Raw genomic sequence first — 27,441 nt, forward strand, 5'->3', positions numbered from 1 at the left:
ATGGAGAAGCATTAATTGTAAAAATTATATACGAATTTATAATAGAAAATTAGCCAAAAACAAATGACAAAAATACAAACAAATGATACAAACTTAGCATAAAAAGATGAGGGAAAAAATTGGAAAAAGGGAAAGAGAAAAAGAAAAAGAACTTAGAAAAAAGCAGCAACCAACTCAAACAAGCAAAGCAGAGTTGAAAGAAAGCATAGGTAAAGAGAGGAAAAATCCAAATGGAAAACATAAGCAAAAAAAAAAAAAAAACATAAAAATGACATAGAACTCTCTAGAATATAAGTTGAGTTGAAAAGACTATGAAACTAATCACATTTACAATCAAAAGACAATGTAGGCTCTGAAAATGAAAAAAATACTAACATGGGCCAACAAATAGAACTAATCACATTTACAACAAATACTACTTGAAAGCAGCCACTGACGTGGCCCAACTACTTGGGCGGGCCAAGACTGACCTGATGAAGACCCGCGTGAAATGAAAATAATACAACCACCCCGTTTGCTTGTCATGTGTCATGCAATTGGCAAACTTAGATGGCACCCAATTGAGACCTTAAGAGAGAGTTTTAATATAGAGTTTTAGATTTGAAAGAACTTTAAGTATGACAAAACATATCTGTGTCTCTAATCCTTATTCTATTTGCAAGGTCGTATCTCATAAGCTAATGGCAGATATGCGTGAATTTTGACAAACAGCATATGTATGTCAAAATGATGGGTGGATCCCTCCCATATAAAACTTCTCACGTCTCAATTTCCTCTTTGCAGTCTGCATGCTTTCTTGGATTGGGGTGCACATACTTGGGTTACATAGTAATTACTTTTTGAAGTGTGACTGATAAGTAGCAAGGGAATGTAGAGGAGGAGCTTAACTTTCGGAAAACTAGAGTATTTTCACATTAATAAAAGTGCGTTGCACACCTAGACATTAACGGTAATGCTATGAGATGCAACAAGCAACATTGACTAGGATAGGTTAGAAAAGTCAAGAAAGAAAAAAACTTAAACTTTCATAAGCATATATTATTACTAACTTGACTTGATGGAAAATGAATAAAAGCACACGGTCCATATCCTCAAGAACATCCAAATGCAACCAAGGGACCCTCTAAAGTGCTACGAATGGAATAGAACAAATAATCTACATTAATGGGAAAAGAATGACTAAATTTCAGTTATTTGAGCAAGGTTTGCCTTGCTAGCTAGCTCTTTTTTCTAGAGTGTTAGCCATTAATGTCTTTCCAACAAGGTTAAAAGGGGAATGGTTCAAAGCTTTAAATCCAAGATAAGACCGCATTTAAAGAGAAATGCTATAAACCTCTAACAACGTTTGACTCAGGGTACATAAAACTTCACCACACATTATAATTTTTTTTGTTTAACAAATATTTGCAATACAGAAACTACATTCAAAATGAGTGTGACATCAGAAGAAATTAACTGCAACAACTCAAACTAAGAAACATTTGCTTTCAAACATCAATGATCAGAATTTCCTGATGCTGATTAGAACCTAAAAGAAAAATAAGAAACATTGATCCTGAATCCATCAATGAAAGAAAAAAATTAAGACAAGCACGTTGGGAAGATCATCTTGTCAAGCAATAACTAGATCAAAACATAGTTCTAAAAAGCTATGTAGAAAAAACTAACTTCAGAAACTACATATAATAAAAAAACTGTAATAGCTCATAAAGATCTGCATATGTATATATCCAAAGGGAAAGAGGGGACAGACACACACACACACACGAGATTTGAATGTCTAGAAAATTCATAAATTTGATGGGTGAAGAAAGCTACAAAAGCATAGTTTTAGAAAAGTAAAAAGAAAATAGGAATTAAGAAATCTAAAGCAACAAGGTGATGTAACATTTGAATAATAATTGTTTATTTGGACACAAACTAAATCTGACTCATTCCAATGCTTCCTCAAACACCAAAGAAATGCATACCCAGCAACATGCATGAATGTCTTCAATAAATACCTGTTAAATCAAAACCAGGCTATACTCTGTTAAAATTAAAAAAAAGGTATTATAAATCTAACAACTATAAAATATACTTTCAACAATTAAAGATATTGAGATTTTTTTAATTTTAAATAGTATAATCTCACATATTCACACACACAATGGTTTAAACAGAATCCATTTAGTAAATGAGTAGCTAAGACTATATTTTGGCCTAAATCCTAAACCTAATAACAAATACTTTATTTGTTTGAAATTAAAATATAATAGTTAATCTAACCCTTTAGTTATAAATTCCTATGATAAAGCAATCCGTTCTTTTTACTGCAAGTAGTTTGCATTGGGAATCATTAACAGAACAAATTATAGCTCTAATTTATAGGGATTTCCATTAACTAAAGTTAAAGAGTATGGATAACTTAATTACCAAGATAAGACTTGAGGAGAAGCAACACTCTCAAGTCTCAAAGGCAAGAGAGGGTCTCAAAGTATGGGAAGGCATGAAATCTGCCACCATCATGTCCATCTTTGTCTATGTTGGAACAACGTAGCCTCTTCACTATCCCATCTTCCAAATTATAGGAAATTGCAAAACCATTTGGAAGTACTACTAGAAGTGAATCCCCTTCATCCTCATCAGATTGAACAACACAAGATAGAAGATAACTACGCATTCGATTTTGTTGGCGCCTTGGGACTACAGTAAACGTTTCAGCTTCAAGATGTACATTATACTTCAAGTACCAATTTGAATAATCTGCCTCCATCTCGAAAATTTTAAATTTTAATTGAGAAAACCCTGTTGCAACAACAAGGTGTAAATGTCCTCCAGATTCTCCGAAATAGCGAAACCCACTATGTACTCCAGGCATTGGCATTGTCTTCAAGCATTCATTATTTACATCAATGTACCATGATTGAGTATCAGCACAATCCCAATGAATCGCGCCATTAAAAAAAACAGCACGATCAATATTTATATTGTGCTTTGAATTGAAATTGATTTTCGAAGCACTCCAAGATTTGGTCTCTGAAGAATATATGTCGATGAAGTATGTAGGAAATATGTAACATGTAGTACTTTCAGGATCTTTACCAAAAAATAGTTGCTGCCATATAGAAAAAATCTTATAATGAGGTGATATGAGTGGATCAAAGGCCAAATTGACACCAGCATGCCGACGAACCTCAATTGTAGGATCAAAAGCCAAACTAACACTAGCACGTTGATCATAATCCATAAATAATTTAGCTGATTTGGAAGGATCAAGACCTAGATTGTTGGCAACATACTTGTAACTATTATAAATAACTTCATGTTCATAAAGAGAGATCACCTTGAACTTTTTGGTGGCGGGGTTACATATGAAATACCTCAAGCCATAATCACTTTCAGAAACGCAAAGAAGCAAGCCAACGCAAGATTGAATTATTCTTATGCGTGGGGCATCAATAAAATCAAAAGGGGGAAGCCTTTTGATGTTAGGGTTTAGACGAAGGAACTTGAACTTTGAAGGTAGTTTTTTATAAAGGACATCAAGGAAGAAAGCATGAGGTTTGAGAGAGCGATTGTTTTGGAGGAAACGAGTGTGGGCGAGGCTAAACTGGGTGCTAGAAATAAGAGAAAGCCATGGTTTTGATACGAGTTTGAATCTTAGGAGAGTTTTGGTGGGTAGCCTTAGGAGGATTTCTTGTAAAAGGTCTTCACTATTGACAACCTTTTCTACTGATGTGATCTTTGCCCTTAGTCGGGTAGCGGATCTAGTAGTCACCATAGCTAACAATGGTTTACTCTTCGTTTACACTTAGTGAACTCAAATCTTATGACATCCTATTTATATTGACTATTGAAGAAACCGATTAATCTTATTTTATGCAATTTATGGAAAGTTGAAATTTTAAATGAGAAAGAGACATACTCGAAATTTATTAAAATTAAAAAAATTTTGAATAGAAAAAACCGATACCATGTAAAGTTTAGTTTTTTGGACATATACACTCATACACACGTAAGTGGTTAATCTAAATTGGATATATCACGTGTCATTACTTAATATGACACATTCCATATATATTTTTTGCATTTAAGGAAATGGATATGATTTTTTTGGTATGTATGTGAATTGAGGAAGAAACGTTAGGATATTCATAAATCTCGACTGTAAATTGTAACATGCATGAATCTTGACAGTACATTTAATTAATGGATGTTTATCCTCTATTTCAACATTTTTATTTTGGAAGGCAAATTTTATGCAAAAAGTTAATGGAAAAAAATTATAAACAATTTCATTTTTCCATATATCATAAACTATTTTGACTCATATTTTATTGTCATTTAAATTCTAGCCAACATTGTTGGTCCCAAAAGGAGTGCTAGAGTTGGGGTGAATAGTATTTAAAATATTTTGGAAAGTAATTCCTTGGAAGATGAAAATTGCTTGGAAGATTTCAGATTGATAGCTTAAAGCTTGTTGAGGTTATTAAGCATCAAGTAAGGAGAGGTTCAATGAAGTGGACAAAACACAACACTTATAGTGGTTAAGTTTACCTGGCCTATATCCATTACCTTGATTTTCTCAATCAAAGATTTTCAACCCAATTTTACTATAACCAGTGAAATTAACAGCTTCCATCAAGCTTTTATAAAGTAAATTTTTAACCCAAGCTTTAAACCCTTACAATAACCTTTAAAGTGCCTTGCACATTCTAATCAATCAAGATTTGGAGAAAAGGTGGAGTACAATTGATCACCTAGTTGATCTAAGATGTACAAATTCAAGCTTAAACACTTTAAAAAGGATAAGAGTGGAATACCAGTATACAAGAGAAAATTTTTGCTCTTTTTAGCTCTTTCAAACTTTTTGGAACATCTCTAAGCTCTTTGTGACCATTGGAGAGGCTTTAAAAACTTGAAAAATCATTTCTGGCTATTGAAGATAGAGACGAGTCATTACAAAAAGTTTTTGGCAGTTGTTTTGTCTTTTAGTGCTTAAATTCAAATTTGTTGGTAGTGTTCGGTTAATCGGTTAAGAATAGGCTTTAACCAATTAAGGTTTTTTTGTCTGAGGGTCTGCTTCACTGTTTTAACAAGTTAAAAGGGGTTTTAATCAATTAAAAATTTTATATTTTCAGACTTCTTTAACCAACTACCTTCCTTTAATTGGTTAGTTATCCCTTTAACTAATTAAGCCTTCTCTTTCTTCAACTCTAACTAGTTGAGATGACCTTTAACCGATTAAGATATCTTTAAATTTGAATTTCCTCATTTGGCACCCTTTAACGATCAATGTCACTTTGAATTTAGTTTTTGGCATTTCTTCATACTCCAAGTTTTGACCTTTAATCGATTAGTTCCTTCAGTTAACCGGTTAAGAGTTTTTTGTTTTGTTGTTCAGTACCTCTTTAATTAGTTAAGCCTTATGCTAACTGATCAAATCTTTTCTATTTTCACTAAGTCTTTTCTTCTTTACTTTTTTAACTGATTAACTCATCCTTTAAATGAGCAAGCTTCTTGACTTACTTTTAATCATCAAATTTATTATGAGAATTAAACTTTATCCTGCACACTTAAGTAATGTAGTTACACCTGAGCATTTGGTTCATTGATTGGTGCATAGTCTCCCTGTCTAAATAATAAGATTCGAATCCCTCTTCCCCCAATTTAAAAAAATAAGTAATGTAGTTAGAAATCAATGAATAAGAAATGTTTTGTTATCCTTAAAAACACATGGAGTCAATATTCTCTTTCCCTTTTTGATGATGACAAAATACACTTGGATTAAGAGTGCAACATCTATGTGTATTATGTATTAATGTGCAGATAAGGGATTGCTCCCCTTTAATCTATGCTCCCCCTTAAAATGTGCATAAAAATGATAAGAAATTTAATTCTTTTGCTTGCAAGTTTAATATATATCTATGTACAGATATTGTTCAAATAGATGATAACCACAGATTTTCAAGAACAACATTTAGTCATATATAAACATAGACATAAACAACCCATAAAACTGCAATTAAATAAGAGAAACCTAGCAAGTGTTCACAAACAAGCCATAAAGTAGTAATTGTTCCAATAAACCAACAATCAAAATAAACTAGCAATCCTAAGTAACCCTATCTTCTTTTTTCTCTCCTTTTTTGTCATTAATCAAAAGAAGGGTCAACCTACAATTTTCTCTTTATTCTGAGTTAGTGGAGGATTCATCTATTCCTAAGTTAGTGACTAAGGGTTGAATAGTGAGAGGTTCAAGAGCCTTATGTTCAAACAAGGATGAGGATATGGGTTTTGGGGAATAAGGTGCAAGTTTAGGAGTTAGCTTAAGAAGGGATGTAGTCAATCTAGTAGATTTTCTTCTTCAAAAGACTTTGGTCTCGGTGGCCATTGTCTTTCTACCTCTACCGAAGGGCTTTATAGGGGCTAATTTTATTACCATTACTTTTCTTTTTCTTGATCCATTTTTGTTTCATTGCCTTCTTCATCTATCTTTTATGACTCAATTTCTTGTTGTGCAGCTATTGTTGCTTTAACATAGCTTATTGCCCTTTCTGCTTTTTCATTCCTAAGTTGAAAGATGAAGGTTTCCATGAGTATATTCTTCAAAGGTGCTCAATGTTGCTGCTAATGTTATTTTTGTAGCTTCAGGAGACTTATCTTGATCCTCTACTCCTACTTCATTTTTGTTTTCCCGTCCTTCCTTATTTTTTCCATTTTGTTTTGTTTCTTTTTTAGTTTTTATTTCTGTTTTATTTTCCTTCTCTTGTTCAATTGTAGTGTCCTTTTCCTTTTCAACTTCATTTTTGTATTCTTTCTTTGTTGCTTAACCCTTTCTTGCACTTACTTCAACTTCACCTATCATCTCATCATTTGATTTTCTTTCTTAGGTGATGGTGCTGGAACCTCAAGAGGATTCATATCAGTATTTTTGCTTGCAACTTCAGCCTAAAGGTCTGAGGCATACACTTTAAATTCCTCTGTGGCTGGACTCTCAATTGTAGCCTTTGTTAGGAATTTGAGAATTGATGCCTTGGAAAGCAAGTATATTATCATGTTTAATCCATTTATTTTATTTGTAATGAAAATACATTTTGATAATAAGACAAAGAGTTTGTTTTAAGTAAGCATTCATTATCTAGTTATAAAGGTACCATGATTCTATATTGAGATATTAAAAATACATTTGTATGAAGAGTCATACATAAGAGAAATGTATATTAATTGAATCTAGAAATTGTTCAAAGTTATACAATAAAACTGGTCACTTCATTGTGTTAAGGTTGTAGTGTTTAGATTACTTCTAACGAAATGAATATGATTCACTTCAAGGGGAATGATGAGTCTCGAATCATCAAAATGGTTGACTTCAAGTAATGACACTATAACATGAACTGGAATGACGTGAAAATCAAATTTAAGTGTAATCGTTACTTAAATCTTGATCTCACACTTATACATTTGCTTATGATAGAACAAAAATCCTGATGGATAGTGGACTCGAGTTTTATCTCCTTATAATCTTTAATATACCATGGGCATGATCATCATAAAGTATTGATCTAGATTCCGTATGTTGAGATTATAATTGAGGTGAACATCCCAGAACATATATCCAAATAGTAGAGTTCATAGTATTACCATCACCTCTAGTGATTTCAAGAATATTGGTGATTAATTTGAGCCTAGTGGATTGATGAATTAGCTACTCATCACATCTTGATACTTAAAAGATTAGATCTAAAGTATTGGATCACTAATTGGATGAAATTTGAGACTAGGGGACAAAATTGACATAAAAGACAAAATGATAATTTCACTTTTTATCATTGGATGGTTATGAGGGTTCATAATATAATTTTTGCAATTGACAACCAATATTGAATATTAAGTATTGAATCGTTTCTTATCATTATAGTTAATTCAAGAGTGCAACCATGAATCTATAGTGGAGTGATTTCATGGTTAATAAACTTGAATTATCTTAACGAGATTAAGAGTAATTCTAAGTTTATTGGAGCTTGGAATATCTAGGTCTAAATAGATTCTACACTTAGCTTTTTAGAATTCAACTTGTTTAAGTTGGAATACATATTTTATTTAATTAACTAAATTTGTGTACAAAAATGGCAGCTTTTACATGTTTGAATTTATTTAGACAAGAAAACATGTGTAGTCTTAATTTAGACAAGAAAACATGTTTTGTCTCAATTTAAACAAGAAAACATGTTTGTCTTAATTTAGACAAGAAAACATGTTTTGTCTTAATTTAGACAAGAAAACATGTTTGTCTCGATTTAGACAAGAAAACATATTTTGTTTTAAGTAAAGACAAGAGTTGTTTTAAATTAAGATAACGCTAGGAGGATTCTTGTAAAATGATTCTAGACATCCATGTTGACAAAAAGAGATTCCATGTTTGACTAGAACTCTTTTTTTTATTATTAATTCTTTTTAAATAAGGATGAATAATACTAAAATAAGGGATATTATTCAACAAGGAGTTTTGTTTTATCAAGAATTCTAAATGATAATTAAAGAATTAAATTCTTTATTCTTTAATTTAATTTTGATAATTATGAAGCATGTATGGTGTATCCATAACTTTAAATGAATGGTCAAGATTGATTCAAGGTATTGGATTTTGATTAAACCTTTGTGGCAAAAGTTTTATTGAAAAGAGAAGATATTGGAAAAACATTGAATAGGTATTTCTCTTGAGAAACCTTCTGTCACCCCTTCTCTTCTCCTTCAATCTTGGCCACACTTTTTTTCCTTTGTCCCATTCTTGACCGTTTTCTTGAGTATTCTCCAAGAAACAAAAATAGCCATTAATCTCTATGAAAAAAAAAAGAGAAAAAAATCAGTTGTCATTTTGTAGTCTAACATTCCACACCTTGTCCACTTAAGGTTCAAGTTGAAAAACATTCTTGAAGAATAAGTTGTAAATTTGTTTGATTGAGAAATCAATTGTTAGTGTGGTGGTGAATTTACTGGAATTCATTAGGTGTTCGAAGTAAGTATCTAGAAATAAAAGGTATGTTTATCTTACTTTAATATATTCTTGTTTTTTTGGATATGATTATATTACTTGCAATATAAATGATGTGCGTTTCTGCTTGTGTATTTGGATTGCTTGTTTCCTTTATAAAAGAAAAGTTTTGAAATCCATGCTTTACATAAACACATCAATACACTTAGATCTAACTTCATCAACCTTTTCTTTAAGAGTAAGGATTTTAGCCACTTTTTCTTTAAGAAGTGAGTTATGAAGATTCTGAAGCCTTTCTTCAATTTTCATAATTCTTTCTGCTTGTTTAGTAAGTTTCCCATGAATCCTCAATAGTAAATTAAAGATCATCTCATTTTGGATAGGAGACTGACTAACTCTAGAGTGTGGACTAGAGGCAGTCTCAGTACTTAGAGGAGTTGGGGTGCTTTTGAGGATTTTGATGCACTCTTTGCACTTAAGCTTATACCCCATTTTCAATAAGTTTCCCAAAAATATCCCTTGATCCTTGCTTTTCACCCAATCAGCTTGGAATTTAATGCTCCAAATGTCCTTTTTTATAAAAAAATGAGATGATATTTCCATATGGCAGATTTGTCTTATCTCCCAAACATGTTCCCTTTATTCTTTTCATTATGAATCTTGCAACAATCAATGGAATCTCATTAAATGCATACTCTATCAACCAAAGATCTTGGGAACTTACATAACTATAGCTGTTACTCTTCCTGCGAAGCGTGGAAGCAATAAAATAATGGAAAATCCTCATTTGGGCATTTTTGATGTCACTTCTATAGCTTTGGGAAGGATATCTCTCTTTCCTTTCAGTGACAACTTCCCAAGTGGGAGAAGCATCATAATTCTCTAGAACTCTAAACTCTCATACTTGGTATTCAAATATAGTGGCTAAAATGGTGCCTTGAATATGTCTAAAGGAGTCTTGACTATCGTGAAGGGCAAGTTATCTAGTGACTTTCATTGCCTAGTGGGAAACACAATTATTGAAACTGTTTCCTTGATCTCATCCAATGATCCTGATGATGATGTAACACGTTTATGGCATATGAGATTAGGTCATATGAGCGAGAAAGGAATGACAAAACTGAGTAAGCATAGTTTGTTGTGTAGTCAAAAGACTAGGAAGTTAGATTTTCATGAGCAACGTACAGTGAAATTTAACATTACAACTTCTCGAACCAAGAGTGAAGTAACTACATCCATTCAGATTTGTGGGGTCCTTATCCGATGGCATCAAAAGGTAGATCATTATACATGTGGACATTTCTTGATAATTATTCAAGAAATGTGTGGACATATTTTTTAAAGGCTATAAGTGAAGTGTTGACCACCTTTTTGCATTGGAAGGCATTGATCGAGAAGCATACTAAGAAAAGGATTGAGAGTTTTTGAACAAACAAAGGTTTGTAATTTTGCAAAGGTGAGTTATGTCTGTTCTATAAGAATGAGGAAATCGCTAGACATCACACTGTCGTCAAAATGCTACAACAAAACGGTGTTATAGAATGGGTGAATAGAACACTTATGGAGAAAGTAAGATGCATGCTTTCTAATGCTGGTTTATCTAAAGTATTCTAGACAGAAGCTATCGACAAGGCTTGATACTTGGTAAATCAGTCTCCATCAAATGCAATTGAATTTAAGACTCTCGAGAAAGTTTGGTCTGGTAAGCCCGCTAATTACTCTATATTGAAAGTATTTGGTTGCCCTATTTATGCCCATGTGAGTAATGGTAAACTTGAGTTGAGGGCGACAAAGTGCATATTCCTAGGCTATGCATACGGGGTGAAGGGTTATCAATTGTGATGTGCTGATTGTAAGTTCTCAAAGTTTATGGTAAGTCAGGATGTTACCTTTGACAAGTCTGCATTATTTCATAGGATAAAGTGTAGAATTGCAAACACATTAGACCATGAAGTTGGCAAGTAGGTGGAGCTTGAAATCAATGTTTTTGGGATAATGCAAGATGATAGTGAAATCTAAAATGAATCGAAAAAGCTACGAGAATTGGTATCTCAACGAAGCATTATTTGTATCGGTGGTGATTTTGGTTTTTATGTTTTATCTGTGGAAGTAATGATTGATGAGCTTTACTTCTATCTTGAGGTAATTACATATGGTGAGTATTCTAAGAAGATTGAGTCTCTACACTGAGATCAAATATGAGAGCTTGTGAAAACACCTAAAGGTATTATTAATGCTAGCTTAGTGTGTGAATAAGGTGCAAACAGTAGTTGTAATATGGTTAGCTTCTTCATTTCAAATTTTACTGGTGATCTAGATAGCAGAAGATCTCAAATGGGGTATGTGTTCATCTCTCAAGGTCTGTAATCAATTGGAAAGTTGTAGTTGCTTTGTCTACAGTTGAAGTTAAATATATGGCTGTGATCGAGGTAATGAAAGAGGCTTTATGGTTTGAGGCTTGGCTAATGATCTTGGTTTTGGACAAGCATATATACTTGTGTTTTGTGATAGTCAAAGTGCCATACACTTGACTAAATATAAAATGTTTCATGAGAAAACCAAACACATCCAAGTCAAGTGTAACTTTGTTCGAGATATTGTTTTTAGATGTGAGATTATAGTGAAGAAAATATTTACAATTGAAAATCCAACAAATTAGTTGACTAAGTCAATTTTTGGGATAAAGTTCAAGCATTGCTTAGACTTGATTGGTGTTCATAGTGCTTCAAGCCCTTTGGGGCAGTGGCTGTGTCAACAGAGATTGGTTCGTAAGGTGGATCTTGGTGAATTCAAGCCTAAGGTGGAGATTTGTTAGGATAGTCTTGAATTATAGTATGATTAGGATTGTTCAATTAGTATACCTTGTTAAGATAGTCTTTAAATCTAGTTAGACTCGTATAACATATCCTAATTATATTAGGATAAGATTATTGTTTATGGCACTATAAAAGGATCTTATGGGATTGAAGAATAGTCATAACCTAGATTTAGAGAAAGTGGTTTAGGTGTGCGTAGGATAATGGTTGTGAGTTTGAGACTGTTCTTGTAATCTCTTGATTTTTCTCTTAGTGAATCTTTCTTTGTTGTTGTGCCTATGGACATAGGTCATCAAAAGACTGAACCACGTAAATTCTTGAGTACTTGTAGGTGTGCTTGGTTTCTTTCTTTCTTTATTCTATTGATTGGGTAAGATCTTGAGTAGCTCTTTAGAGATAATTTCACAATTTCCACAATAGAGAGTTTGTTGGAATGTTTTTACGATTTGTGGTGAAGAGCTTGATTATTCTCCTCTAGGTTCAAGGTGCTGTGTGTGGGTTGAGAGCTGCTTTTGTTCAAGGTAGGGTCGTTTAGTATTAAAAAGGGGGATGTAGGTGGGATAGGAAGGAAGGTTTGTTTTTTCATGACTTCTTCGTTGAATATATTGAGGGTTTTTGAAAGGCTTCTTTAAGGTTGGTAGAGGGCTTTCGGGTGTGCTATTGCTTATACCCCTTAGTGGATGTCAACTGAAGGTCTAGATTATGTTACGAATGGGTGGTTGAGCTTGGATTTGATGTTGGAAGGGATGCTGGGGGTGGGTTTTGTTTTTGTGGTTCATTTATTGAGTATGCTCTTTGACATGAAAGTGGAAAAAAATGATAAAAGAGGGGTTTTGACTAGTTTGCAGAGAGAAAGAAGAAGAACAAAACAACGGATAGAGGAGGAAGATGCTTCATTAATCAACAAACACATAATATATACATGCATTATATGGTTAACACTTGTTTACAAAATGGACAAGTGTTAATAACTTGAACATGAACAAAGACACCTGATAACCATTGGTATAATATACTTAATAACTAGTACAATGAAGCAAAATACATAGTGTAGGACAAAATTATAACATTAATGCATGCTTTATCTCTAACACTCCTCTTTAAAGTCAACATTGACAACACTGAGCTTAACTCTCAAAGTTTCAAACCTGGACCTAGGTAGAGTCTTGGTCATAATGTCTTGCTAACTGATTCAAAGAAAAACAATATTCAAGAATAATTTCCCCACTTCTTTCAGCTTCTCTGATAGCATAGAACTTAACCTTTATGTGTTTAGTCTTACCATGAAACACAGGGTTTTTAGTGATGGCTATTGCAGACTTGCTATCAACAAAAATGCTTGTTGAAGTATTCTGTATAAAGGTTAAGTCATTTAGAAATTTCCTCAACCAAGCAGCTTGGTTAGTTGTAGTGTTTGCTGCTATATACTCCGTCTCCGCGGATGTTGAGCAATGACAGCTTGCTTATGTGAATTCTAGGAGAGAGTACCATTGCTTAAGGAGAAAATATAACCAAATGTGTTCTTGGAGTCATCAACACTCCCTGGCCAGTTACTGTTTGAGTATCCAACTAAATTAATCTCCTTCAACCTTCTAAAAAATAAACCATGATGAATGCTGCCTTTCAAATATCTAAGAATACGTTTGGCTATAGCAAAGTGAATGTTAGAGGGCTTTCTCATAAACTTGGATAGTAAACTTGTTGAATACATTAACTCAGGTCGAGTTGAGCAAATGTATAATAAACTTCCAATGAGACTTCTATAGCTAGCAGCATTCTTGAGTTTGTAGCCATTATTAGTAGCCAGTTTTTGATTCACTACAAGTGGAGTGGACAAAGTTGCAACTGCTTATGTGAAACTTGATCAAAATGTCTCTAATATAATTTCCTTATGACATAAAAATGCCTTTGCTTGTTTGGCATATTTGCATCCCTAGAAAATAGTTCTTCAAGCCTAGGTCAAACATACTAAAATTCTTTTCCATAGCTTGAACTTATTGATTGTTTCTGTGTTACAACTAGTAATCAACAAATCATCAACATATAATGAAATAATTACATGAGCTTGACCTCTTGAATGAAGTACATATAAAGTAGCTTCATTAGAACTTTTCTCAAATCCTAGACTCAGTAAATAAGCATCAATCTTGTTGTTATAGGTGCGATGAGCTTGTTTCAACCCATACAAAGCCTTATGCAACCTGTAGACTTTATCAGATTTTGATTCGACCTTGAATCCTTTTGGTTGCTCAAGATAAACCTCTTCATGCAGTGTGCCATTCAGGAAAGTTGATTTCACATCGAAATGATATACTTTCCAACCAAATGCTGTTGAAATAGCCAGTAACAATCGAATGGTCTCATATCGAGTTACTGAAGCAAAGGTGTACAGAAAGTCAACACCTGATAGCTGAGAGTATCCCTTAGCAACAAGTCTTGCTTTGCACTTGTTCAAGGTACCATTAGAGTTAAACTTCTTTCTAAAGATCCACTTAACTCCAATTACATGTTGTTTCAAATGGTCTGTTAACAAGTGTTCAGGTATTATTTTGATTAATTACATTGATTTCTTCTTGCATTGCAGCTTTCCACTCTTCTAATTCAACTGCAGCTTGAAAAGAGTCTGGTTTAGATATAAGCATCAAGCTCCTGTTTTAAATATCACCAAAGACTTCGAGTACCTCTTACTGTAAAATGCTCATCATCATTTACATCTGGCATCTGATCTGCAGTTTCAATTTCAGTTTCAACAGGTTCGAAAAGCTCAATTTTGAATAGAGATCCCATCTTTTTTGATTTAATTTTCCTTTAGTTCCATTTTGCATTTTCATCAAAAATTACATTTTTGTATACAATGACTTTGTTAAATCTTACAAGATAAAGTCTGTACCATTTGGGCTGCTCACTGTAGCCAATGAATACTACTATTTCTGATCTGAAATCAAGCTTGGTTATATGACTTTCAAGAATTTGATGGTAGCAGATGCTTTCAAATACCTTGAGATGATCAACTGAAGGCTTACTGTTGTACCAAGCTTAATTCGAAGTTATTCTTAACAAGGCCTTTATTGGTAACCTATTGAGTAGATAAACAGTTGTAATACAAGCTTCTACCCAAAATTCTTAGAAGGATCTTTTTCAAACAACAAACATCTCCCCATATCTAATATTGATCTATACTTTCTTTCACTTACCTCATTTTGTTGAGGTGAAGAAGGGATTGTGAGCTGATGATGAATCCCTTCAGCTTCAAGATAATTATCAAATTGTGATAAAGTGTGTTCCCCACCATTGTCTGATCTCAAACACTTCAGCTTCAAACTAGTCTCTTTTTCAACCTTTTCCCTAAATTTAATAAACATTTCAAAGGCTTCATGCTTAAATTTAAGAAAGTATATCCAAGTTATTATACTAAAATCATCAACAAAGGTTATAAAATACTTACTGCCACTTAGAGATTCTTGGCTCATAGGTCCTACAACATCTAAGTGGACCAAATTTAGCCTACTCTTTGATCTTGTCAAGTTAGCAAAAGGATATGATTTGTTGGTCTATTTGCCAAACTTGTAGACACTACAAACTGATGTTGACATTCTTGGCTTATGTAGCTTCTCTGTTAACTCCTAAGAGTATAGTTGATTCTGATAGTTATAGCTACAATGACCAAATCTCTTATGCCAAAGTGAAGATACATCAGTGTTGCTAGTACTAACTTGCATGCTTGCATTAATCAACTTAACATGAAAGCACTTATTTCTCATTGGCACATTCATTAACAGATCACTTAAAAGATCATAAATAGTGCAGTAAGCATCTTTGAACATCAATGTATAATGTTTTTCCATTATCTGTCCTACACTAAGTAAATTTGTGCTATATTTAGAGCTAAAAGAACATCATCAATGTACCTCTAACCAGATGGAGTCTGGATGCCAACTGTACCTTTCCCAACAACATTCAAGGACACACCATTTCCAATTCTTACTTTGGATTGATAATGAGTATCAAGTTGAGTGAATAACAAAGAATTTGGTGTCACATGGTTTGAACTACCGCTGTCCAATAGCCATTGTGCATCATCAGTCATGTTGCTGCAAGTTGCCATGAAGAGTTGTTATTCTAAAGATTCCACATTCTCAACTGCATTTGAAATCTTCTCATTTGCATTAGATTTGTTTTTACAAACCTTATCTACATGACCTAACTATTTGCATGCATTGCACTTTACATCAGGCCTGAACCAGCATATGCCTTAGTGTGACTCCTCTTCTTGCAATGAGGACAAACAGGGAATCTAGTCATTTTGTTTTGAACTTTTCTACCTTGAGTGCTTCCTTTCTCCTTATCCTTAATTTCACTCACATTTTTCTTGGTTAAAGCTTTTGCATGTTCCTTACCTTTCATTCCAACAGTAAAGGCAATATCAGTCTTTTCATTCTTCCTAGCAGCCCTATTCTATTCATCAACTTCCAAAATATTCACCAAATATGATATAAAGAGTTGTGAAATATCTTTTACCAGTTCCAAGGATGATCCTATAGCATCAAACCTTTTAGGTAAGCTTATAAGAACTTTCTCCACAACCCTAGCATCTGATAAAGTCTCTCCCAACAGTCGAATTTGATTCACCAACTTCATCATAGCATCAATGAATTCCCACACATCTGACTCTTTTTCATCCTCAATAATTCATATTTCCTTATGAGATTCTGGAGATGAATTTGTTAATTTCTAGTAGACCCTAAAAACTCTTCTTCAAGCTTATTACAAGCTTGTTTTGCTGTCTCACATCCCATAATCTGGTTAAAAATTGACTGCATAACAGTTGAGTGTATAAAGGATAAAGCTCTGAATTTCTTTGCTATATCCTTTTCATATTGCTTCACTTGTGTTGGCATGGAATTATCTCTCAATGCTGGTACTTCTGTCTCATTTTCAATTGCATTCCATAGATTGACACCTCTTAGGAATGCTTTCATTATAATGGCCCAAACAGGATAGTTAGAGCCATCGAAAATAGGTGCAGTTTGTTGTGTGATAGTTGAAGTTGGCATTTTGATAAAGAATAAACTTGTGATGAATTTGAAGAAGTTTTAACTGGCTCAAAGATCGGTTATATGCTATGATTCCATGACATGAAAGTGTAAGAAAATGATAAAACATGGGTTTTGATTGTTTTGTAGAGAGAGAAAAAGAACAGAGCAGTGGATGGAGGAGGAAGATGCTTCATTGATCAGCAAACACATAATATATACAAGCATTATATGGTTAACACCTGTTTATAGAATGGACAAGTGTTAATAACCTAAACATGCATAAAAACACCTGATAACCATTGGTATAATACACTTAATAACCAGTACAATGAAGCAAAATACATAGTGTCGAACAAAATGATAACCTTAATGCATGCTCAGTCAATGCATGCTTCATCTCTAACACTCTTTTTGTTCCTTGACATGGTTGACTGACTTTGCCAGTGATTTCTTGAAAGATGAAAGAAAGAAGATAAAAAAAAAGAATAATAAAAAAAAGGAAATGAAGATAAAACAACCAAAAAAATAGCAAAAAGAAAAAAAAAGAAAAGAGAAAAGAGAAGAGAGAAAAAAAAAGCAAAGAAGAAAAAAGAGGACAAAAGGAAAGCAAGGAAAATGAATGAGGTAAAAAAAAGAAAAATAGGAAAAAGAAAATGAAAAAAGGAGATTCAAAACAATACGGGGGTGGGGAGGGGGAGAAAGACTTAGAAAAAGGTTGAGAGAGTTGAGTTGAAGGAATAAGGGGTCTTATAGGATTTTTTCTTGCTCTGTGTATTGGGGGGAACTCATTTGTTATTTGTTTGGGGAAGGGGGGAGGGGATGTTGTGGCCTATTTTAGGAATCTTTTTTTGTTCCATGTTTCTTTTTCTTTCGTTTTTTGTACGGTCTTGGAGGGGATTGAGGGAATGGGGCGGCATAGGTTGGCCCCTTAGTGATTCAAGGGTGTGAGTGGGAAAGAGGGTCTTTTGATCTGCTTGAGGGACGATTTTTTTTTAGGATTTTTTATTTTATTTTATTTTATTTCATTCTTATTTATGAGTAGGGTTTTGTGTCCCACTTGATTGAGGAACATTGGTTTTGACTGGATTAGTGCATTGTATGTTCTTCTTTTACCTTTGCTGAGGTTCTTTGGGTTTGAATGCAAGGAGTGTTACTCAGGTTGTTTGGAGTGGTTCAGTGCAGGTTGTGGTTCTTTGGAGGGGGCAAGTTGCAGTTCTTTTGCTGGTAATAGGATTGATGTTACGGTCATTGCTTTCTGCTTCAAAGCGGTTGCAGAGCTTATCGTTTGGAAATTGAGAGGGCTTCCTCCCACCCTCTTATGGTCTCATTTCTTGACGGAGCTTCCAGTTTCAACAATTTTTTCTAGTTCGATGATTATGATTTATGGGGATTGTATGATTACTTCTCAAGTTGTTGATTGTTTCGCGTCATGGCTGCTTGGTTTTCGTGATTTGGAGATTGAGTGGAACAATTGACGAAGGTTGTGTTAAGGTTTGGAAAGCTGGACTTTAGGCTTCTTCGTTTTAATGCTCGATCTTTTCTTCGGTTGGGAGCGGTATCTATTACAGCACCGTGCTTTTGAGGCTTTCTTTGTTTTTCTTTTTAGGTGGCCCCCTTGTGTTCTGATTCCAAAGTAAGGTCTTATTATGGGATCAGCTGTTTATAGGTTTTCCTTTGTTGATGTTTTTTTGAAGGATCATTTATTCTGTTTTAGCTTTGAATAGGATCCTGTGCTGCTAATGGCTTGTTGAGCAGCGAACTTTCTGTAAGTGTATAGTGATTTTGCCCTCACCAGGTTTTCTATGCCACTGAAGTCTTCTGCCAATTAGGCTAAAGACTTGTCATGGCATAATCGGTGATGGAGAAATAAAACTAGTTTTTCAAAAAAAAAAAAAAAAGCTAAAAAATGAATGTAAAAATAATATAGTATATGTGTAAAATAGATTGTAAATGAAAAGAAAATTAATTAACAATACTTTCGATGCAAAGTTAGAACACTTGCATAAAGAATTTTTCAACAAATATAAAAAATTATGAAACAAAATTGAAGAACACTAATGTAACACATGGAGTTTTAATTAGAAGAGTGAAAATAATATGTGCATAAAAAGTGAAATTTTCAATATTTGTTACATTAATTATTATCTATAAGGTTTATATATATATATATATATATATATGGAGAAAATTTGTGTCAATAAATATCAAATATCTATCATAAAATAAAGAAAAAAATGTAGGAAATAGTTGAAGGATAGAGTTCACTTGTATGTTTAAAACCTTGAATAACATGCTCAACAATGATGTCTCGATGACCATGATCACATTCTCTTATATCTGCTACTATCAAATCAGCAATTTCAGAATCAATCACTAGTCAGTAATTTGGTTTTTTCTTATCTCAAGATCTTATAAGTCTTAGTTGAAGAGGTGCATAATTTCTCTCTCTAAACCTATCTCTAACTAATCTAAAAACTTTGACAATTTGATTGTTCTCATCAAACATTTTCATCAATCCTTCAACTATAGATCTATCAAAGCTAGTATATTCATTGTCAACATAAAAAATTTCCATCCTATTTGAGAATTCATTTTCTGTATCATAAATGTATAATTGAGTGAACCTAGGTTTGTTACCAATTATTGGAAGTAAAAAACCTATTTTGTGATGAGTTTGTCTATTAATTTGAATATGTATGGTCTTCAACTATTGTTGATTGAATTATCAAAATTTTCACCTAAAGAAGTAAATTGGAATATACAATTATACATTCTAATGTTGTCTTTAAATTTGAAGCCATCATGATCTACATTACCATTAAACAAATAGTCCAAAAGAGAAGGTGTACATTTAAAGGGAGGTATTTTAACTATACCTTCTTGAAAACAAAGAGTGAAAGTCGGATTTATACTTTCCTTTGATATATCCACCATTTTATCGTACCACATATAAGCACTACAAAAAAAGGTAGGTCCAATTAAGACCATTGAAGGAAAAAGGTGAATAGCATCTTCCTATCAAATGCATTTGTAAAAAAATAAAGTTAAATGTACATTAATGATAATGCATATGTAATGTGTTAAGATTACTTGCTATATTAGGTTTGATATGGTTAAACTTACTAAGATGCATTTCATTTATTGTTTCGTTTGATTGTTGCCTTGGAAGTTGTTTGTTATTGAATTCAAAGTTTGGAGCTTGCATGTCACCTTTATATTTTTTTGTCATAACTAACTTTAATAGCATAAATTTCATATTATGTTTTGCAATTAGAAGTAGAACAAAAAATTAAAGTATGAAATGTACGATTTGAAAGGAATAAATATTTACCATAGAGGTTGACATCAAAAGCATTCTTTGATTTCCTCAAATTGTTGTGATATTGGTTGCCACTGGTTGTTGGATAATTTTTTTCACAATTTGTTGCAGTACTTGTAGAAGGAAAATGACTAGCATTATTTTTTCTTTTTCTACATGTAAAGTTTGTGGAACTAACTAAAGAAAAAGTTCTAATAGGCTCCACAAAAATTGTTTATAAATTTCCTTCAACATTGATAGTGGAATGAACTATTACATGTCCACCAATAGGTATGTCAATAAGGTTAAATGTAGAAGCATCTAGGTTTAAGTGGATGTTTCCGTGTAAATTATTTTTGGAATTTATATTTATATTTTTCGGTTGCACAATATGATTATTTGGAGATTGTACAAATTGACTACAATTTCTAGATATTAATGTGCATAGTTCAACAAAATCAACGTAAATATTAGACCTTTTAGCTTTTAATAACTCCTTCCTCTTAAGTCTATTTAATCTTGCTTGATTAGTAGCATCCATTACACCACAAAAGTTTAAAAGACCAAAAATACTCACAGATAACAAACAATATATATTTCAAATGTTTTTATAATAAATTGAATAATTAACCCAGCAGAGGAAACGAAAAGAAAAAGAAAAAGAACACAGTAATGAAATAATAATGATTATAAAAAAGGAGTTTGTATACTTTACATTATTCGGCACTACACCAACCAGATAGTTGTGTGCGAAAAGGATAAACAACTGTTAAAGACAACATAAACTAAATACAATATATATATATTTCAAATACTTCAATAATAAACAAAAAGAAAAAACTAGATGCAGGAAAAAAAACAAAGATTAACCTAATAATAATAATATAAGCAAAGAGAAGTTTGAATACATTATACTGTTTAGCACTACAACACCTTGAAATTTCCTCACTGATATTTTGTCACGAAGAAAACAAACAACTATTAAAAGATAATAGAAGAAAGAAAATTACATTAATTTTTTTGAATATAATTTCATGGAAGCAAATTTGGCATAACAAAAAATATATTCGAGTATGATATGAATTATAAGTAAAGGAGATACATATTGTAAATAAAGCAACAGTAATTTACGAATAATCATTCATTAATTATTTTAAAAAATAATTTTCCTTAACTTTTCAGATTTCTTCAAGCATTCTAACAAAGATAGAATAAAAAAAATAATTGGACAAATAATGTGATACAAATGTAAGAGTAATAAAGTTATTAACAGTACTAAAAAAAAAGAAAGACTATGCAAAATCACATTAGTAAAAGTTATTAAACAAACAAATATTTTTTTATAGTCAATAATAGTCCATTATTGTAATATTCACTGCAAAAAAGGCAAACACTTATTGCGTCAAATGCAAAAGTGTTAGCTTATAAAACATGAGTGACAAAAAGAGAATGTAAAAAAATAAATAATAACGTATCAACTTCATCTAAATAAGTTTAGTTTACTATAATTTTTTACCTACAGTAAACCAATTGACAAAAAAAAAAACAACTTTTTAACCATCATTATTGAGACAAAAATTTAACAACACACAATTGGCAAACCCAGATGGCACCCAATTGAGGCCATTACCAGAGAGTTTTAAGATATAGTTATAGATATTATAATATTATGATGGCTAAATGCTAAATGTTTGGGCACTTTTTTAATCATGGGTCAAACGTTTCAATTGTAACAATCAAAGGCAAAACGTTTTTGATTCCTTACAATTAAAAGTTAAGTTGACAGGTGAATGGAGTATGCATCACATGCGACAAAAAATTGTGTTGAAAATGCAGTTGTTACACAATATGTTGAAAATTTAGTTGCTACACGCAATGTAATTATTATATGTCATGTTAAAAATTTAGTTGTTACATATTATGTTGACAAATGTAGTTGTCACATGCCGTATTGTATATTTAGTTGTTACACGTCATGTTGAAAATTTAATTGTTACATGTCATATTGAAAAATGTAATTGTTATAAGCCATGTTGAAGATTTAGTTGTTACACGTTATGTTGAATAATTTAATTCTTAATTGTTACATGCCATGTTTTAATTTGAACATCTTTAACTTGACAAAAAAGACTTTCTCACAAAACTACCCTTTCGTATATTACCCTTTCAAGTCAGCATCCACATTTTGCATGTGTCCTACACGGGGTTAGACACCTCTCACCTTAGCTCTTAGTTGTAAAGAACCAAAAATGTTTGGCCTTTGATTGTTACAACTGAAACGTTTAGCCTAAATTCACAAAAACCTAAAGATTTTGATCCCCAATTGAAACATTTTGTCTATTATTATACATTTTGAAAAAAATCATCCATGAATAATATTTTTAAAAAATTTCTACATTAATCCGTAATCATTCATGAAACGAAGTTGATTTTCCTTTTTGATATAAATTAAACTAAGACAAAGATATCAATAAAAAATAAATAAATATTTTTCCTGAATTTTTAAGAAAAGGATAAGCTAACTCATTCATTAAACAGTCAGTTAGAGAAATCCATTCTTTTACTTTCTGAATAATAACATTCATAGTTAATTAAAGTTAACCAACTGCCACTAGATTCAAAACGCAAATTCATGATTGATACTACAACACATGAAAATGCTAACCATCAATTTGGTTATGGTGAACCTATATAGCATTGTAACAATTCTAAAAATTTTGCTCACTGAAAAAGTTGAAGATAGCCCTTTGTTTTCTTAGAAAAGGCAATGGGATAAGACTATGTCAGTAAAACATGAGAATGGCTTGGTGGCTAAAACTTGGGATGGTGTTTATACCTTCCAATACCTCACAAAAAATATGTTCAAAAAGAAAGCAAACTTTGGTGAAAGCTAGGAGCATTAAGCTGAACACCTAAACCTAGAATTCATGGAAACTCTACCCTCAAAACATGCTTAATACTATGACGAAGAATCAAGAATCATAATAAAACATAAAAAACTTAAGCCCATAGAGCCACAAGCATCATAATTATCAACTAATTCCCAAACGAAGGGGATAATATAAATGCACATAATCAGAAAAGATTTTATCATCCATTAGCCATAACTCATAAATACACATACTACCAAATTCCAAAATCAGAATTAAGATAAAACCTCAGCAACTATGTCAAATTTAAAGAGAAAATAATATCATTTCCATACTTAAAGGTAAGTTGCATAAATTTAGAATCCATAATTCTTAAGTAAACATAACCATCCCAAATATTAAATACCAACAAGCAACACCATTCACTAAATGATAAGAAAACGGTTTTTTTTTTTTAAAAAAAGAGAAAGACCCATTTCAAAATGAAAGCTAAGTTGAAAATTATAGAACAAAACAAAACAAATTGAAAATGGAAAACAATAGATGAGCAAATAGTAGAGGTCAAAAATGGCAAAAATAAAATGAAAAATAAAGAAGGAAAAAGAAGTCAAAATGGAGAAGCATTATTTGTAAATATTATAAATGAATTTACAATAGAAAATTAGCCAAAAACAAATGACAAAAATACAAACAAATGATACAAACTTAGCATAAAAATATGAGGGAAAACATGGAAAAAGGGAAAGAGAAAAAGAAAAAGAACTGAGATCAGCAATCAACCAAAACAAGCAAAGCAGAGTTCAAAGAAAGCACAGGTAAACAGAGGAAAAATCCAAATGGAAAACATAAGCAAAAAAAAAAACATAAAGATGACATAGAACTCTCTAGAATATAAGTTGAGTCGAAAAGACTATGAAACTAATCGCATTTACAATCAAAAGACAATGTAGACTTTGAAAAGGGAAAAAACACTGACATGGGCGAACAAAAAAACTAATCATATTTACAACAAATATTGCTTTGAAGTAGCCCATGACGTGGGCCAATTACTCGGGTGGGCCAAAACTGACCTGATGAAGACCCACGTGAAATGAAAATAAATACAACCACTCCAATTGCATGCCATGTGTCGTGCAATTGGCAAACCTAGATGGCACCCAATTGAGACCCTTAAGAGAGAGTTTTAATATAAAGTTTTAGATTTGACAGAACTTCAAGTATGAAAAAACATATCTGTGTTTTTAATCTTTATTCTATTTGCAAGGTCGTGTCTCATAAGCTAATGGCAGATATGCATGATTTTTGACAAACAACATATCTGTGTCAAAAATATGGGTGGATCCTTCCCATACAAAACTTCTCACGTCTCAATTTCTTCTTTGCAGTCTGCATGCTTTCTTGCATTGGGGTGCACATGCTTGGGTTACATAGTAATTACCTTTTGATGTGTGACAGATAAGTAACAAGGGAATGGAGAAGAGGAGCTTAACTTTTGGAATATTAGAGTATTTTCACATTAATAAAAGTGGATTGCACACCTAGACATTAACAGTAATGCTATGAGATGCAACAAGCAACAGTGACCAGGATAGGTTAGAAAAGTAAAGAAAGAAAAAAACTTAAACTTTCATAAGCATATATTATTACTAACTTGACTTGATGGAAAATGAATAAAAGCACACGGTCCATATCCTCAAGACCATCCAAATGCAACCAAGGGACCTCCCAAAGTCCTACTAATGGAACAGAACAAATAATCTACATTAATGGGAAAAGAATGAGTAAGTTTCAGTTATTTGAACAAGGTTTGCCTTGCTAGCTTGCTCTTTTTTCTAGTGTGTTAGCCATTAATGTCTTTCCAACAAGGTTAAAAGGGGAATGGTTCAAAGCTTTAAATCCAAGATAAGACCACATTTAAAGAGAAATACTATAAACCTCTAACAAGGTTTGACTCAAGGTACATAAAACTTCACCACACATTGTATTTTTTTTTTGTTTAACAAATATTTGCAATACAGAAACTACATTCAAAATGAGTGTGACATCAGAAGAAATTAACTGCAACAACTCAAATTAAGAAACATTTGTTTTCAAACATCAATAATTAGAATTTCCTAATGCTAATGAGAACTTAAAACAAAAATAGGAAACATTGATCTTGAATCCATCAATGAAAGAAAAAATTAAGACAAGCACGTTGGGAAGATCATCTTGTCAAACAATAACTAGATCAAAACATAGTTCTAAAAAGCTATGTAGAAAAATCTAACTTCAGAAACTACATATAATAAAAAAACTGTAATAGCTCATAAAGATCTGCATATGTATATATCCAAAGGGAAAGAGGGGACAGACACACACACAAATGAGATTTGAATGTTTAGAAAATTCATAAATTTGATTGGGTGAGGAAAGCTACAAAAGCATAGTTTCAGAAAAGCAAAATGAAAATAGGAATAAAGAAATCTAAAGCAACAAGGTAATATAACATTTGAACGATAATTGTTTATTTGAACACAAACTAAATCTGACTCATTCCAATGCTTCCTCAAACACCAAAGAAATGCATACCCAGCAGCATGCATGAATGTCTTCAATAAATACCTGTTAAATCAAAACCAGGCAAGATATTATAAATCTAAAAACTATAAAATATACTTTCAACAATTTAAGATATTGAAATTTTTTAATTTTAAACAATATAATCTCACATATTCACACACACAATGGTTTAAATAGAATCCATTTAGTCAAGAAGTAGCTAAGACTATATTTTGGCCTAAATCCTAAACCTAATAACAAATACTTTATTTGTTTGAAATAAAAATATAATAGTTAATCTAACCCTTTAGTTATAAATTCCTATGATAAAGCAACCTATTCTTTTTACTGCCAGTAGTTGCAATGGGAATCATTAACAGAACAAATTATAGCTCTAATTTATAGGGATTTCCATTAACTAATGTTAAAGAGTACGGATAACTTAATTACCAAGATAAGACTTGAGGAGAAGCAACGCTATCAAGTCTCAAAGGCAAGAGAGGGTCTCAAAGTATGGGAAGGCATGAAATCTGCCACCATCATGTCCATCTTTGTCTATGTTGGAACATCGCAGCCTCTTCACTATCCCATCTTCCAAATTATAGGAAATTGCAAAACCATTTGGAAGTACTACTAGAATTGAATCCCCTTCATCCTCATCAGATTGAACAACACAAGATAGAAGATAACTACGCATTCGATTTTGTTGGCGCCTAGGGACGACAGTAAACGTTTCAGCTTCAAGATGTACATTATATTTCAAGTACCAATTTGAATAATCTGTCTCCATCTCGAAAATTTTAAATTTTAATTGAGAAAACCCTTTTGCAACAACAAGGTGTAAATGTCCTCCAGACTCTCCGAAATAGCGAAACCCACTATGTACTCCAGGCATTGGCATTGTCTTCAAGCATTCATTATTTACATCAATGTACCATGATTGAGTATCAGCACAATCCCAATGAATCGCGCCATTAAAAAAAACAGCACGATCAATATTTATATTGTGCTTCGAATTGAAATTGATTTTCGAAGCACTCCAAGAATTGGTCTCTGAAGAATATATGTCGATGAAGTATGTAGGAAATATGTAACATGTAGTACTTTCAGGATCTTTACCAAATAATAGTTGCTGCCATATAGAAAAAATCTTATAATGAGGTGATATGAGTGGATCAAAGGCCAAATTGACACCAGCATGCCGACGAACCTCAATTGTAGGATCAAAAGCCAAATTAACACTAGCACGTTGATCATAATCCATAAATAATTTAGCTGATTCAGAAGGATCAAGACCTAGATTGTTGGCAACATACTCATAACTATTATAAATGACTTCATGTTCATAAACAGAGATCACCTTGAACTTTTTGGTGGCAGGGTTACATATGAAATACCTCAAGCCATAATCACTTTCAGAAACGCAAAGAAGCAAGCCAACGCAAGATTGAATTATTCTGATGCGTGGGGCATCAATAAAATCAAAAGGGGGAAGCCTTTTGATGTTAGGGTTTAGACGAAGGAACTTGAACTTTGAAGGTAGTTTTTTATAAAGGACGTCAAGGAAGAAAGCATGAGGTTTGAGAGAGCAATTGTTTTGGAGGAAACGAGTGTGGGCGAGGCTAAAGTGGGTGCTAGAAATAAGAGAAAGCCATGGTTTTGATACGAGTTTGAATCTGAGGAGAGTTTTGGTGGGTAGTCTTAGGAGGATTTCTTGTAAAAGGTCTTCACTATTGGCAACCTTTTCTGCCGATGTGATATTTGCCCTTAGTCGAGCAGAGGATCTAGTAGTCACCATAGCTAACAATGGTTTACTCTTCGTTTACACTTAGTGAACTCAACTCTTATAACATCCTATTTATATTGACTATTGAAGAAACATATTAATCTTATTTTATGTAAT

At 32.5% G+C, this 27,441-nt stretch overlaps 3 protein-coding genes across 3 annotated transcripts; all 3 read right to left on the minus strand.

The window, feature by feature from the left end:
• Nucleotides 1–2,452: 2,452 nt before the first annotated feature.
• Nucleotides 2,453–3,763, minus strand: LOC18599758 (F-box protein At5g07610-like). Its single transcript, XM_088806666.1, has 2 exons — nucleotides 3,278–3,763; nucleotides 2,453–3,175 (listed from the first exon to the last, which is right to left on the minus strand). The coding sequence occupies exons 1-2, from the start codon at nucleotides 3,761–3,763 to the stop codon at nucleotides 2,453–2,455; spliced, it is 1,209 nt and encodes a 402-aa protein (XP_088662792.1).
• An 11,940-nt stretch (nucleotides 3,764–15,703) lies between these two features.
• Nucleotides 15,704–16,847, minus strand: LOC108662023 (uncharacterized). Its single transcript, XM_088806667.1, has 4 exons — nucleotides 16,562–16,847; nucleotides 16,312–16,457; nucleotides 16,022–16,248; nucleotides 15,704–15,884 (listed from the first exon to the last, which is right to left on the minus strand). Exons 1-4 carry the CDS (start codon nucleotides 16,845–16,847, stop codon nucleotides 15,704–15,706), a joined length of 840 nt encoding a protein of 279 aa, XP_088662793.1.
• Nucleotides 16,848–26,025: 9,178 nt separating this feature from the next.
• LOC18599759 (F-box protein At5g07610-like) lies at nucleotides 26,026–27,336 on the minus strand. Its single transcript, XM_088806668.1, has 2 exons — nucleotides 26,851–27,336; nucleotides 26,026–26,748 (listed from the first exon to the last, which is right to left on the minus strand). The coding sequence occupies exons 1-2, from the start codon at nucleotides 27,334–27,336 to the stop codon at nucleotides 26,026–26,028; spliced, it is 1,209 nt and encodes a 402-aa protein (XP_088662794.1).
• Nucleotides 27,337–27,441: the final 105 nt, after the last annotated feature.

Source organism: Theobroma cacao, chromosome 5 (assembly GCF_053813885.1).
Source record: "Theobroma cacao isolate CCN51 chromosome 5, ASM5381388v1, whole genome shotgun sequence".
In the NCBI taxonomy this organism is placed as follows: Eukaryota; Viridiplantae; Streptophyta; class Magnoliopsida; order Malvales; family Malvaceae; genus Theobroma; species Theobroma cacao.